We start from the raw sequence: 14,730 nt of genomic DNA, 5'->3' as shown, positions 1-14,730 counted from the left end.
AGTTGATTAATACGTGGATTATTTCTCGGTTTAAACTCGGACCGGACTCTAGGACATCGTTCAGGGATAAAGCTTTTCCTCTAGGCGACGACCCGTCGAATACGATGCGAACTTTGGTAGTAGCGCTACTCTCTGTCACGACGGCTCGATGAGGAAAATAGTATACGACCTTTGGAGTAGCGGAGAGTTCAACTTCTTCAATTATACCTTCTCGAAGTTGGCTCTTTAGAATGTCATCGTATTCTAAAAGTAGAACTGGATTTGTGGCTAGCTTGTTTAATAAATGGAGGGTTCTTTTCGTAGCCGCGGCTAAATTATCTCCAAGGGCGTCCTTGTTCGGTTTCCATGGCAACGGTACTTCGTACCGTTCTCCGGTGAACCGAACGGTTTGTTTGAAGGCTTCTAAAACGTCGGTGTCGTTGGTGGATTCTAATTCTTCGGGTTTAACACCCATGGTTTCGAGATCCCAAAAGGCGCGTAGTTGACGAGAGACGAGTTCTTCTTCCGAAAGTGTTTCTGCGGAGACGCGCATGACAGTAACGGAATTTACACCAACCACAGGAGGTCCGACGCTTATTTTCGCGGGACCTTGGATGGTCCATCCGAGGACCAGTTCGATCGCAACCGTTGATTTACCGAGACGCTCGTTTTTATCCATTGCAACCGTCCAATAAAAATCGGAACCTATTAAAATATCAATTGCGGCTCCATCTTTAAATTGAGCTTCGGTACCGGAGTAATCGGCCATGACTAGACCTTTACTTCGCATTTTCCGCACTATATCACCACTCGGAACGGAGGTAACTGAGCCGCATATTTGCGGCGTTTCGAAAGCGTCAATGGAGACTGACTTAGTAGGATCGTGGACATTACGTAATACGACGCGTACCCTTCTACTTTTCGCGTAGACGGGGGTATCACTACCGAAATGATTAATCAAAAGTAGTTCGTTTTCCGAAATCACTTCTAGATTTAGACGTCGTGATTTTTCTTGTTTTATGAAGGATAATTGACTTCCGCTGTCGAGTAGGCAGCGAAGCTGCTGGGAATTTTTGCCATCTTGATCTTGGACGAGCGCTAATGCGGTTTGGAGAAGGACAACGTCCGCTCCACTCGATATTGACGAGAGAACGTTGGTGGCTGGCTGCTGTTTAGGAGGTTGAATCCTTGCCTGTTCTCTAGCATCTGAGCTTTTGTCACTCTCTTTGGAATCGCAAAGGGTGAAATGATGCTTTCGCTTACACCATTTACACCGCGTTACTCTGGCGCGACATTCGCTAACTCTGTGGTACTCTCTAAGACAATTAAAACATCGACGTTGGCGCTGGATTATGGCTCGTCTTTCTTCCGGCGTATGCTTGGTGCAGTCGGTGGTGAAATGGTTAGTTAGGTTGCAAAACAGACAAAACTTCGGACTCGCGATGACGCTTAAGGCGGAGGCGGACGACAGAAAAGCGTCCTTTTTCTTGTCATCAGGACGTGAATATATACTTTTAGCGTCAAACTGCTGTTTTTTGACCTTGCTGTCCGTCTTTCTAGATCTAAATAGCGCCGCTACTCTTTCTCGACTCGTAACTTCACGTAAAAGGAATTTACATAGATCGTCTACTTTCCATCCCGAGTCTATTTCATGCTCTCTGTTAAACGCTATAGCTATATCTTCCGGTATTAGCTGAATTAGAACTGGTGAGAGCAAGACCTAAATTTTCCAGACTTCGCATTTGAATTTCACAGTGATCATAAAGGTTTCTCAACGCGACGACATCGCTAGATTGTTCAACCGCTGGCATTTTTAATAAATTTTCCATATGAGCGCTAATTATAGATTCTTTACTGCCAAACTGATTTTTAAGAATGTTGATAGCGGTACAGTAATTCAAACTGGTGGTCTGTAAACCAGCGATTGCTCTAGCTGCCTTGCCATCGAGGTAGGAACGCAAATACGTGAACTTAACTGAAGAATCAATTTCCGTTTTATGAATGGCCGTTTCGAATTGATCCCAGAATTCTAGCCATTTTGTGGAATCTCCGTTAAACTTTTCGATTTCTAGTAGAGGCAGTTTCACCATTGGAGCCTGGGAGGGGTGCGATGAACGGTCGTCTTCGGTCTCGTCTTTGTCCGACGAGTTGGCCGATGGCTTGCCTCTGTTCTGAAGAGCTTTCAAAGCATTGAATTTACAGGTGATAATTTTCTCGTGGCACTCCTCAGTTCCCATGACCTCCTCCTCTAATTTGGCGTCGTCAATGGCAGCTTGGATGGGATCGTTCATTAGTAGTAACTTTCTTTCTTTCTCTTTCAGCTGCATTATCCTCTCATCTATGGTATCCAAATTCGGAGTTCTTTTCTTTAATTCATCCTGGATAGTTTTGATGATGTGTGTGGTACCAGTCCGTAGAGTACGACGAATTCTGATTAATTTATCAACGTCCACTGTCTCTGACATGGTGGAATTTCACGTACAGTTCGCAAATTAAATTATCTTAAAATCATATCCCGGGTTTCGGCACCAAAAATGTGGGAGAGCTTAAATACTGGACCCCGTCCGATTACCGACTGAAAAATAACCGAGGGGTTTGAGGGAACCTGAATTACGTGGAAGAATGAATTAATTTAAAATTAGTAATCTTTACGCTAAGACTAAATTCTTCACCAGACTGTTTCAAACGGATTTATTTTAAAAACTAACTGTTTTATTTTGACACGCGCCACGCTAGCTCGTTTCTCGCATTTTTAAAGAATTGGGAATTTATTCGAAAAATACTGCTATATGGATTTCACGTTAAAGGGCAGCAGTTAACTTCGCGTTTTTTAATGACAATAAAGGGACCGTTTCGGTCGGAGGAATTCATAATTTAAGGAATGTTATAGGAACTAATAAAATACTAAATATCTACCATTGAAAAAACACATCTACGTCATGAAATTGGATCAAATATTGCAACCTGTGGTCAGGAGATAGGTTCCCCCTTCACACGTACATCTAAAAGGACGCGGGAATTGGCGTCAGGAATACGGTTGTCCCATACTGGACAAAAGGTTACCCTTAACCAGAGGGGTGTCTCGAGGAAAGGATGTGAAGGGAGACCATTGAACACAGGCGCGGCCAAAGGAATACATTCTTTCCAGGAACAACACAACAAATAAAAGAAATGTGGTCTACAAATATTTACAATATTTCACAGGCTTGGTTCTAAGGATAACATAAATTAAGTTTAAAGTGGTATATTTTACTCATTTAAATGTAAATATATTCTTTTAAAAGGCCAAACACTCAATAGTCAAATAATTTTTGTGTTGCCCTTTCACAAGTAATCTTTGTTTCAGATCGACTTAATGGCGCCAACTCACGTCACAGGAGTAGTAATGCAAGGCCTATCTCACGCCATCCAGAACGCTTTCGTGCGAAGCTTTCTTTTGACTTATAGCACCGACGGAACCGAGTGGCATTGGGAAGAAGAACCCATCGGACAGCAAAGGGTACAGACATTAGTCGGTCATTATCTAGCATCTGTGTGTTAGTTGATAGATATAACGACTAAAAACGAAGTGTGTAGTTATTTCAAAATGAGATTATATCCAAAAAGATCTGCGAAATTGCTTAAACATAAATTTAATAAATCGCATTTCAGTCTGTAATATTCATTCGAATTATAGACAATTTGTTTTAAAGAAGTAACACGAACACCATAAGAAATAATAAATGTTTGAACAAAACCATGTAATCGATTTTATCTATTGTGTGGTAAAGTAGGGTACACAAGGACACTAAAAGAGTTACTGTTTAGACAATATTTACAAATTATGATTTTTTTCTTTTTCGGTGAACAAATGCTTCTAAAGAAAAAAAACCATAAGGAATCGAATACATGACGTTTTACTTTTGTACCCCACCAAATATTTTCGTTGACTCTAGCGATAAGAAAAAGCAACTTAAAATGAAATATCTATTGGTTTTACGCGTCAGCACCGCTCCCTATACTATGACCACAAAACAAAGATCACATATTGTTCTGAAGTCCACCAAAAATATGTGGTTTTTCCCTGAAATGCCTCTCATTAATAATTTAACTGGCGAGAGATAGGAAACTAACACATTTATGTTAAACTGATAATTCTTCTTCGTAAATGTGTTGAAATAGTGAGATACTCCGATTTCTTGTAGATTTATAGGTGTGAACAATGCGACCACTATCCACACGCCAACGACTTGAGCGTCCGTTATAACCTCAAACAGCCAATCATCATGCAATTTCTGAAGCTTCATATTGTAACCTTCAACGAAGCACCCTGTCTTCGAATGGAAATACTTGGTTGCCGAGCCAAAAGTAAGCTTCAAATCATAGTTTATTTCGCAAAAGCTGATATTTAGCCCTTGTGGCCGTTCACAACTTATGTAAAGCTTCTCATTGGGGAATGGGTTTCCAAATGTGTATAATATGTCTCATATGAGAGAACAAGTATCGATCTAGGCCAATATAATGTAAATTGTACCTTCACAGGCTCGTTTTGGCGGGAAATTTCCGGCAAATCATGGCTGTATAGAGTGTGGTCGTCTGATACGATTTTGAAAACTTGTAACGTCACAGCTGTAGTGTTAATAGTGGCCGCCATGACAGTTACCGTTTTTTATCAATAGGCAAATTACAATGGTGACGTCGCAGGGTTTCAGACGACAACACTCTATACACCGCATCACGTTTCAAAATTTACCGAGTCTTTAACTGCGCTTTAAAAAGTAAAAAGTAAAAATTACTTCGCGTAAGGATATTTACCTATTGATTTAGTATTAGAAAATCCATATATCGTTGTCTTCGCCCTACATTAATTTTGGATCTTAAAGGTTCCTTGATAATCAACAGGAGCCTGTGTAGGTACAGGTTTCGAACGAAAAGCATTAGTAAGTTAATAATAATCAGCTAGGCTAATACCCAAGGCACCACCTTAGGCCTAAGTCATCATGCGACTTTAGAAGCCATTGTTTCAGGTGGCCGGGATACAATGCGTAGGAGGGTGGTGGCAAGCCCTGTTAAGTAGATGAATACTTGTAAGAGATGAATTATATAATTCTGGGGTCATTAAATGTTACAGTGGGAATAGATGCGTAAATTGTTACGTAATAAATTATATTTTAATACCAAACCAATTTCTTTAAATATCTGAAAAATCTATCTTTCACCGTTTCACATTTCAGTTCCCTGCCAAGCTACCTTAAACGACCCGAGAGGAGGAAACGTCTCTAGTCCCGGGCATCCGAACTACTACGGGCAGGACAAAGACTGCACGTGGGAGATAGTGCCACCTCCGGGAATGCACGTCCAACTGAAGTTCATCATGTTCGACATGGCCCCTAAAGAGAACGGACGCAGGACGACGCGCTGCAAAGACGACTTGTTGGTTTTCCCCGTCAAGGACAACAAGGACTTGGTCGTAAAGAGTCCCGACGGCATCAATTTCCCCAAAATGCTCATCTCCAAAGGAACCATGAAGATCAACCTGAAAAGTTGTTTCCGCTATTCAATTAGCAGATTTCGAGGATTTTTCGCTACGTATCAATTTTTGGGTAAGAATATTTTTTAATTCACAAAACGGACATAATTTAAAGCTTTTGCATTGGAATGTTACTCTCGAAATAGATTTCGTAGAAGTTTAGACTAGGATAGATTATGCACCCACGTTCTGCTTTGTTCTCGTGTTTTGTATTTAAGCGTTGATAGATGGCGGTATCGTTGCCCTCGAGTCGCAAAAAAATCAATATCTGCTAGCCTTTTCCAGCGCTTCCTTAGTTCTCGAAGCTCAAAACTGACGACACTGTTTCTACTTTCGAAATTCTTTTCCCAATGTTTGCTCTCCCTCCACCCCTCTCAACGTTTCTTTCGGTATTACATCAGAAGCGTAGCAAGAATTTTGATTCAAGATGGCAAAATATTAATGACGCTGATCCTTAAATATTTGTACTATAAAACTGCTATATTCTTAGTATTATTGGGTATTATCACCTACCCTGATCGCTATTTTGTAGGAAGAAATAGTGTGAACAAAGCTGCAATTTTCATATTACTATAATTGCGTTACTTATGGCTCTACGAATAATGGATTAAGAGTAGAGTTATACCGAAAATACTTTTTCAGATTGTCCAGGCTGTGGTATTGGTGATTACCAGTGTCAGAAAATCCACGTTTGCAACTCTTCGTGTGGCCATATCGCGTCTTTCGGTTACCCGGCTCCGTACCAGAGCAATCACAGATGCCGGTGGCTCATCCAAGCGGAACCCACGTATTTTATTAACGTGACGTTTCACGATTTCGACGTGGTCGGAGGTGAAGGCTGCCTCTACGATTACATTGACTTCTACGACGGAGAGACGATGAACAAAGACAATTTGATCGGAAGGTACTGCAATCGAAGGCATCCTCCCAGGCATCTCTTGTCCAGCTGGAACAAACTTTTGATTGAGTTTTCCTCTGACGCCGAGAAAGGCGGAAGAGGATTTTACTTGTCCTTTAAAGCCCAGAAATTTGGACTGCCGCCGGAACTTGAACATTTGGATATTGACGGTAGGTGATTACGGCGATACCATTTACCGTCAAATTATTTACGGTGAGGCAGTGGCGTCGCTAGGGTATTTTAGGCGGCGCTTGAGCCAACCGAAACATTTCTGAAACGCCACCTAAAATTTATAAATCAGCTAGGCTAATACCCAAGGCACCACCTCAGCGCCTCCTCTACGGGAAGAAGCCTTGATTTGGCCAACCCAATTGACTTTTATAATTAACTTGACGAAAAGTTTATTTTTTTCGGTAAATCCTTCCAAAAAAAATGCCACCAAAAACTTATTTTTTCCAAGTCGGCCTCGAATTTTCCACTTAACAAAACATATTTGGGGGTTTCCACCCCCATTTCCCTAAATATGATGCCCCTGACCAGGGCTTATGGTTTAAGCACCACCAATTTCAAAATCCTGATGACGCCACTGCTGTAAGGCTGGGTTATATTTGTGCGTCGGCTTCCGATTATTGAGGTAAGCCTTGGATGGGAGGAAATGCACACTCGACGTCACAAGCTTCCAAGCGACAAGAAAACGATGTAGCGTGACCCCTTCAGTTGCTACGAGAAAAGAATCGAACAACGGCCTAATATCTTGAGATGTTAAACGCAACTGCGCAGTTCGTGTTTTTTCTTGCTGATACGTTTCGACGAATGAGTTTCTCTTAAAAACTTTAACTCTTTTCGCTTTTCTAGTTTGCTAATCCAACCAGAAACCGTTTACGCCTCACTAGAGATAATTCATTTCTATATTTTCATTAGAGCCAAACGAGTGCCCGATGGGATGGAAATATTTCGAGAATCATTGTTACAATGTGTTCACTGAACCGGACACGTTGCAGTGGTCCGAGGCCGAGTCCAAGTGCGCCGAAAAGGGCAAGCAGAAAGACGGCCACTTGGTCAGCATTCTGAGCGAGAAGGAAATGGATGTTTTGCATTACTTGTTGACGGCCGTCTGGAGAATGCACAGCCAGTCATTATACATCGGTTAGTTTTTTAGAGACGTTAAACTCCCAACATTCAGAACGAAGTATTGTCGAAGTTCTCTTTTATGTGATTCTCTAGCCCAAATTTCAAAATGATTTTTACTTGTATCGATTTTCACGGTGAGAAAGCACGAGCACGATTGATGGGTTTCAACCAATAAGCCTTCTCATTTAACATATAGCCGCCTAGTGGCCAAAGAGAGAGAATCATTAGCTTCTGCGATCATATGATTTGCGTTTTAAATTTTTAAAAGAAACTCCAGCAGCTAATGCAGCTATAGCGTTGGCCGCTTAGCGACTCTTTGTAAAGTGAAAAGGATAATTTACCATGAAATTACATTTTATATTATAACAAGAATTGAACCAGCTCACCAAGAACGTTAGAGCCTACTAGTTTAGAGAAGTAAGAAGGACAACCTACGCCATGTTTCCGTTGAGGATTAGTTTTCCATTGTGTTGCTATTTATGATTAATTAAAATATTATAACGTTAATATCATATTTCATTAAAGTCTCACGAGCTAAATTAATGGTATTATAAAAGTTTGCAATAAATATTGACAACCATTTTCTCGAAAGATAAAAGTATTTTTACGATTGATACTAGATGACGCGATACTATTTTAAAAATGGATAATTTCCCTCAGTGGCGACGAAATATGGGGTTGCGGTGGTACATTGTACCCTCCTAAATTTCAGGCAGGGGAAAAATTACTATATTTACACCCCCCCAAATTGCTCTTCCAAAAATTTATTAAATCACATTTTGGTCTAAAATGTTCCAAAATCCCCAGTAATAGTAATAATAGTATGCCTAAAATAATTATATAAATTTAGAAAGTTATTGAACTAGATTTGCTTTTTGCTAAACACTGTGGTGAAAATCACTAGCAAATATGGACAAATTTAGAAAAACTAACCAAAAACCGAAACCATCAGCCTTTTTGGCTTGAGAAAAAAAACCGGGAGTTTTCTCGGAGCGCTGGTGGCTGCTTTGCATTTTTGCTTTTATACCCCACCAAATGTTTTCCTTCCACCACCAATGGTTTCCGTTTGAGAGAGTATTTCATGTAGTAGATCATGTTAGTACGTAGTAGGTCTGAAAAGGCATTTTTACAGAATTAACAATCTACAGGCATAATAGGATCCATTTTATATTTAAAGTTAGATAAAGCTAAACATTATGTTATAGGACTGAAAGATGTATTACGTGAAGGTATTTACCGCTGGAGTGATGGGAATCCAATGAGCTATACCGATTGGTAATTATCTTCATTTGTCTATCTATTTTTATAGCTTCTTCATATTGGTCATTATTTTAAGAACTCGATTGAGCTTTAAAATTGATAGATTTTCTCGGGCGCGCAACAAGGATTATAATAGAATTTCTAATTTCAAAATTAGAAGTAAAAGCAATAATTAATTGTCATACTTTGTATATAAGGTAACTTTTGGTAATAATAAAAAGTAAATGACACCGTGAAACAAGAACCGAAACAAACCGAAAGTTTTGAAAAAATGTAGACCAATTTTCTGAAAGAACATACTTTTCTGATCCTATTTAATTTTATGACAAATTTTTGTTAGGGCACAGGCTGGTAAAGGTCTTCCTTCCCAACCAGATGGTGGCACTTTTCAAGATTGCACGGTGCTCAAGGTCGACAGCGGGCACTCAACGGCGCAATGGCATGACATTCCCTGCTCACTGGGCAAGCACGCTGCCATGTTTTCCGGAGTCAAGTGGGGTGATGAACCGCAGCACGGCTCAGTGGCTGGTGGAACGCAAGCCACCGTGCAAAGTTACATTTGCAAGATGGAAAGCGAGAAACGCGTCGGAGACGATGACCAGAAACCTTTGCATCTGGACATCCGAAGAGCGAAAACGACGGTGTACAACCAGCATAAGTACTTCATGTGTGAAAAAGACAAAGTATTCATATCCGTCATCTTCTTATGTGATCGAACGATTGACTGCAAAGACGAGAGTGACGAAGCTAACTGTCCAGTGGAAAGTAAGGCACCGGTCAATCGGGTACACAAAGTAATGCGGATCTAAGAAGAAACTTTCGCCGCTAGCGGCGTGATAGAGCTAGAAGTCTTCTAACGAGTTCTTCGTTTAAAAAAACAAGTCGTCAAAATCACTAACGTAATATGTACTTGTTTCTTAAGACCAGCAATGGAATACATACTTTTTGTCAAAACTACCAATGAAATACATACTTGTTGTCAAAACTACTAATGGAATACATACTTGTTGTCAAAACTACCAATGGAATACATACTGGTTGTCCAGATTACCACTGAAAAAGCCGACTCAAAGGACCTCTAGCTCGGTCACGCCACTAGTGTCTTCGTAGATCCTCATTGCATTTAGCTTTAACCTATAATAGTACAATTTGCAGGTGATAGCTGTCCAGAACAGTATTTTCGATGCGCTAATAAACGATGTATATCTATTTCACTGTATTGCGACTTTCACGATGACTGCGGGGACGGCTCTGATGAGACTAACTGCGGTAGGTGCAAAAACGGTGTAGTACCCAATAGCCATGCTAAACGTGTTTTAATTTTGCTCTGTTCTAAATTACATTTGTAATTGTGAACTGTGGCGTAAGTTTGTTTCCTGTTTGAAATAAAATCCTTTGGTTAATTCACTTTATTCTTAGGATTTTAGAACGATGCTTTGAAAAATATTGTTTGTTTTCTAGATCATCGGGCTTGTGACAAAAGTGAATTTCCATGTCTGAACAAACAGTGTATTCCGCTCAACGTTGTCTGTGATCTGAGAACAGACTGCGAAGATGGTTCGGACGAAGAAAATTGTGCTGGTATGATAAAACCGATAAAACTATCGAATAATCCCAACATGGCCCCATGGGCAAATTTAAGATTTCATATAGCACATTACGTATCAAAGAAGGAACGTCTAACAAGAAAAACTACCAGTAGTGGTGCGATCTATCAGTTTAAAACGTTAAATTAATATTTTTATTGATATCAAATCATGTTCCTAATTCTAAACTTTTCTAACTTGATCTAAATTTCAGTGCATTCTCTATTTTAACCCCGATATACATATTCACCCTTTTTTTCTAGAAGGACAAATAGTTATGCCTAAATTTACGAGACTAATGTCTTATAAGAAAAATGTATTGACTTTTTAGCAAGTGATGAAAATGCGTAAATGCGAACATCTACGTCTATGATTCCAATCTTGAAAATAGGTGCAGTCCAGGGTTTATTGATTTTCAAAACCAATGCTGAGCTGACACCCGCGAAATAAATAATTCTTAGATGAGACGTACAATTAAATGAAAAACAAAAATTCCGAGATATTTTTGAAAATATTTACTTTCCCTGCACAAACATGGTTTCTCAACTCTTTTTACATTCCGTTCTTTTTTAGATAATTTTATTATTTTTCATCCCCTATTTCGTTCCCTCACGGGTCAGTGACCCTCTCAAAAACTACACATGCTTGCTTCCTAATTTTATTCCACGATAACGTTTTTCTTATCGAAATGGTGAGTTCCTGACGTTTCCAAAGTCAGATAAATCTTTGAAATCCAGCGTAATTGTTCGCGTGTGCGCATTTTCCGAAACTATCTATTGACCTATGCCACGTGTCGCGCGATTGTCAGTTACCAAAATAATGATGATCGATGTTCTACGAAGGAAATTGCAACCCAGAGAAGACTTTCCAGTGTTTCGACGGCACTTGCATTCCGCTGTACGCTCCGTGCGATGGCCGACGCGATTGTCCGGGGAAATATCACGAAGACGAACCTGCCGGCTGCTGTAAGGACTTATTTTGGGATGGTTATACGATAAACCCCTGCTAACAGATTTCTCAAATACCATTTGCAGTTCGCGAAGAGGATCGGCTCGGTTCCGAAGAAGAGATGAACAGTTGTGCCAATTTGGGTAATGTACTACCAGAAGTTTATAGTTATGTAATGACGTAAAGTTTGTCAGTTTCCCGTCTTCCGTCTTTTAAATTTTTACTGAGAGCCATTTCTAGAATGACATGTGCCGTGGCTTGATTGGCAAAGTAAAATTTTCATTACGAAGACTAATAAATATTCCCAAATCTTTCGCCAGGAAATTAAAATATGAATAGAAAATCCCAGCGACTAGAGTAACCATCCAAATAAAAGATGTAATCTTTGATTCGATGTCGAGTGCGTGGTAATGCAATTTTATAAATTATTTGGTTAATCAAATTAAGCCTCGGGTTACTTTTATTTGAAGACACTGTAAAGCCGCCAAGAGCCAATGCTGAGCACTAGTCGTGGTGACACAGTCTGAGATTCACTATCCATTATTGATATTATCGAAACAGCAATGAAATTATTTTGACAGGCTATAATAATAAAAATAATGAATAATCCCATTAGATGAACGTTGGCCATCGTAGGTGTGAACAGCTTAGGTAGATTAAACAGTTGGTTTATCGAATATGAACATCTAATTTGCTCTGGACAATAAAATTGCATTGTCCGTGGGCCATCATTGGTTTTAAAGTTTAGGTTTTTTTTCTTCAGGGCTTATCTTTTTGCAATGACGATAATTCTACGTAACTATCACTAATTGTGTCCTAATTATATACTTATGTTGCTATTGAAAATATATTTAGTTTAGAATATAAGGCCAAGTTAAACTATGGTGTACTATAACTAATTTAAAGATGTTTTAAACACACGACTTATACTTCATGGTATCATGAAGTATCAGTCGTGTGTTTAAAATGCCATTTTCGCATTGCTTCACCGCCAAATTTAAATTGGTCATACTTTTTAACAAATTGTAGCCCTCTGTTTATTGGTTCCCCACTCCTCGCCGATTAGCGGCATATTTGAATATAAGGGAATAACCAAGTGTAACAATAAAGGCCTGATCTGTGTACATCAGTGGAGATTTGAGCAATAAGATTCAGTATTTTTTACAGGTGGATTGGATAAACACGTGAGCCGTACATATCTGTCGTAAAGTCAAACGATGCTTAGGCCCTTTAAGAAACAAGCTTTTTTAATGTTGCATAAGACCAGAAGAGTATAATATGTCTTTTAGAGACCAATATTCATCTTACTACATATATAGTAAGAAAACGTGGATCTTCTTCTCAGGCTCGGATAGGTTTCTATAATATTTACTTTCTGTTTTACTCCGACTAACAATGCAAAAATTACACTCCGTATGACTATTTATCTAACTGTTAACCTTATTTTTCTGTGTGAAATATGCTTTGTGTTGTATTTCGCCCAGAACCTATTCTTCCGAAATTTATTTGGGGGGGGGGGGGGGGTAATGGCGGGAGGCTGTGAAAGTACGCATTTCAGAAAATAACTTAAGCATAATTGGGAGATGGATTCTTCATTCGTGAGAGAATGAGAGATAGATTGCATACTACTTATTATACTTTCTCATTTTTGAAATTTTTTTGAAGCGAGGAAAACATGTCAGGACATTTACCTGATGGACGGAATCCGAACGTCTGGTTACTACTTGATCGACCCTGATGAGGACGAAGGAGAAATCATGCCGTTCCAAGTTCACTGCAAGGACATGGAGGGCTCTTTGGAACGAGTCACGACGGTGGTACACCACGACACCGAACATCGTATTTACGTCAAATCGGGAAGCGACGGACCAGGAGCCTATCAGCGTAAAATCGTTTACGACACCGGCCTCGAAGAAATGGTCGCACTCATTAATGTAAGTACCAAATTATTGATCAACTATTTTTCTCGCAGTTAAACAGTAAGTTACGTTAAGTCAATGGTTGTAGAATTAAAGATCCCTTATAGGATTTGAATCAAGTCGCTTTCAATCTGTTTTTCAAATGAGGAAATACGCCGCAACGGCGAGCGTCGGTGCAAAAATTATCTGTTAAACTTGTTTTCCAGAAGCGCGAGTAAAGGAGTGGAAATCAAGCGTTAGGACTAATACAATTCTGCGCTTCGGCATTGACCATCACCTCTATTTAATATAGCTTTTAGCCTTTAACATAGTACATACGCCCAAGTTTAGTCAGATGTACGTTCCCGTCGAAAGGAAAGCGGCTGTTTAATGCTAAAGGGCCACACCGGCGTTTTAAAAATCTGGGTGAAAATCTAGTTGCTCCTCCTCTTTCTTACTCTGTGATAGAAGCTTCGGTTAATCATATTGCGAAATTTTTGCTCTGCGATTTCCGGAGCTCACGAGGGAAATTAGTAAAATTTATACACCGGGCTATGCCTTTAAAGTAAACTTTAAAAAATTATTAATTATTAATAGATAACTGATTGGTCGGTAATTTAACCCAGGTATGACCTAAAAAATATTGCTCACTCTTCGTAACTATTGCTTGAACAAAGAATCTAAACGGACTAATCTGGCATTAAAAGCCCCTCACGTAGAGAAAATCGAATGATCATCTGTCAAACGGCGTACGGACAGCAAAAAGCAGTGGCGTCACCAGGTTTTTGAAATTGGTGGTGCTTAAACCATAAGCCCTAGTCAGAGGCGTCATATTTAGGGAAATGGGGGTGGAAACCCCCAAAATATGTTTTGTAAAGTTGAAAAATCGAGGCCGACTTGGCAAAAAGAAGTTTTTGGTGGCATTTTATTTTGGAAGGATTTTCCGAAAGAAAATAATTTAATTTTTAATAATTTAATAATTTAATTAATTAAAATTAGAATGCAGGTGGTGCTACTAACGGGCCTGTTCACGTTAAGCGCGAAAACTGTTTACCACCGCTTAGCCTTGTGTTTACTAAACATGAGAAATGACTAAGCCTAAGCTAAATTAGGAAATATATGATTAAAGTTCCGCCTAATTTTTCAAAGATTTGTTTATTTAATAAACAATATGAAGATGTAACATAATAATTAACTGCTACACTGATATTTCAATTATCTTCATACACTAAAATAAACATCCGCTAATTCACGACTCCATATTTCATAAAAACCCCAAAACTATCAAAAAAATAGTTTAAACAATTCATCGATAGATGGCGCGTCGAATGGCATAATTATCCTGAGCCGCCATCTTGCAGTCCGCAACGGTCCCCCACAAATCGCTTTTTCAAAATGTGAATCTCAAAAATATACTAAAATCTTATACTAAAAAAAATACTATAAACATGGCGATTTCAACCTTGAGAATGGCCAAAATGAAAATATTTAGGACTGCATACTTGGTCACCTCTGTTTTAT

At 39.3% G+C, this 14,730-nt stretch overlaps 1 protein-coding gene across 6 annotated transcripts in view; it reads left to right on the top strand.

The window, feature by feature from the left end:
• Positions 1–14,730, top strand: part of LOC149945260 (uncharacterized) — a 148,699-nt gene that overhangs the window by 107,774 nt on the left and 26,195 nt on the right. For all 6 annotated transcript variants that reach the window (XR_016480790.1, XM_090174403.1, XM_090174401.1 and 3 more), the window contains exons 14-25: positions 3,326–3,478; positions 4,164–4,326; positions 5,193–5,561; positions 6,131–6,556; positions 7,308–7,532; positions 8,723–8,792; positions 9,118–9,542; positions 9,933–10,046; positions 10,239–10,358; positions 11,206–11,328; positions 11,398–11,454; positions 12,977–13,245. Coding sequence is in view for 5 of the 6 variants with exons in the window: in XM_090174403.1 (XP_090030529.1) it covers positions 3,326–3,478; positions 4,164–4,326; positions 5,193–5,561; positions 6,131–6,556; positions 7,308–7,532; positions 8,723–8,792; positions 9,118–9,542; positions 9,933–10,046; positions 10,239–10,358; positions 11,206–11,328; positions 11,398–11,454; positions 12,977–13,245 (2,514 nt within the window). In the remaining variant the exon portion in view is untranslated. The remainder of the gene's footprint in view (positions 1–3,325; positions 3,479–4,163; positions 4,327–5,192; positions 5,562–6,130; positions 6,557–7,307; positions 7,533–8,722; positions 8,793–9,117; positions 9,543–9,932; positions 10,047–10,238; positions 10,359–11,205; positions 11,329–11,397; positions 11,455–12,976; positions 13,246–14,730) is intronic.

Source organism: Leiobunum rupestre, chromosome 5 (genome assembly GCF_980474605.1).
Source record: "Leiobunum rupestre chromosome 5, qqLeiRupe1.1.hap1, whole genome shotgun sequence".
Lineage (NCBI taxonomy): Eukaryota > Metazoa > Arthropoda > Arachnida > Opiliones > Sclerosomatidae > Leiobunum > Leiobunum rupestre.
Note: the sequence above shows the minus strand (reverse complement) of the source record. Positions and strands in the feature narration are given on the sequence as shown.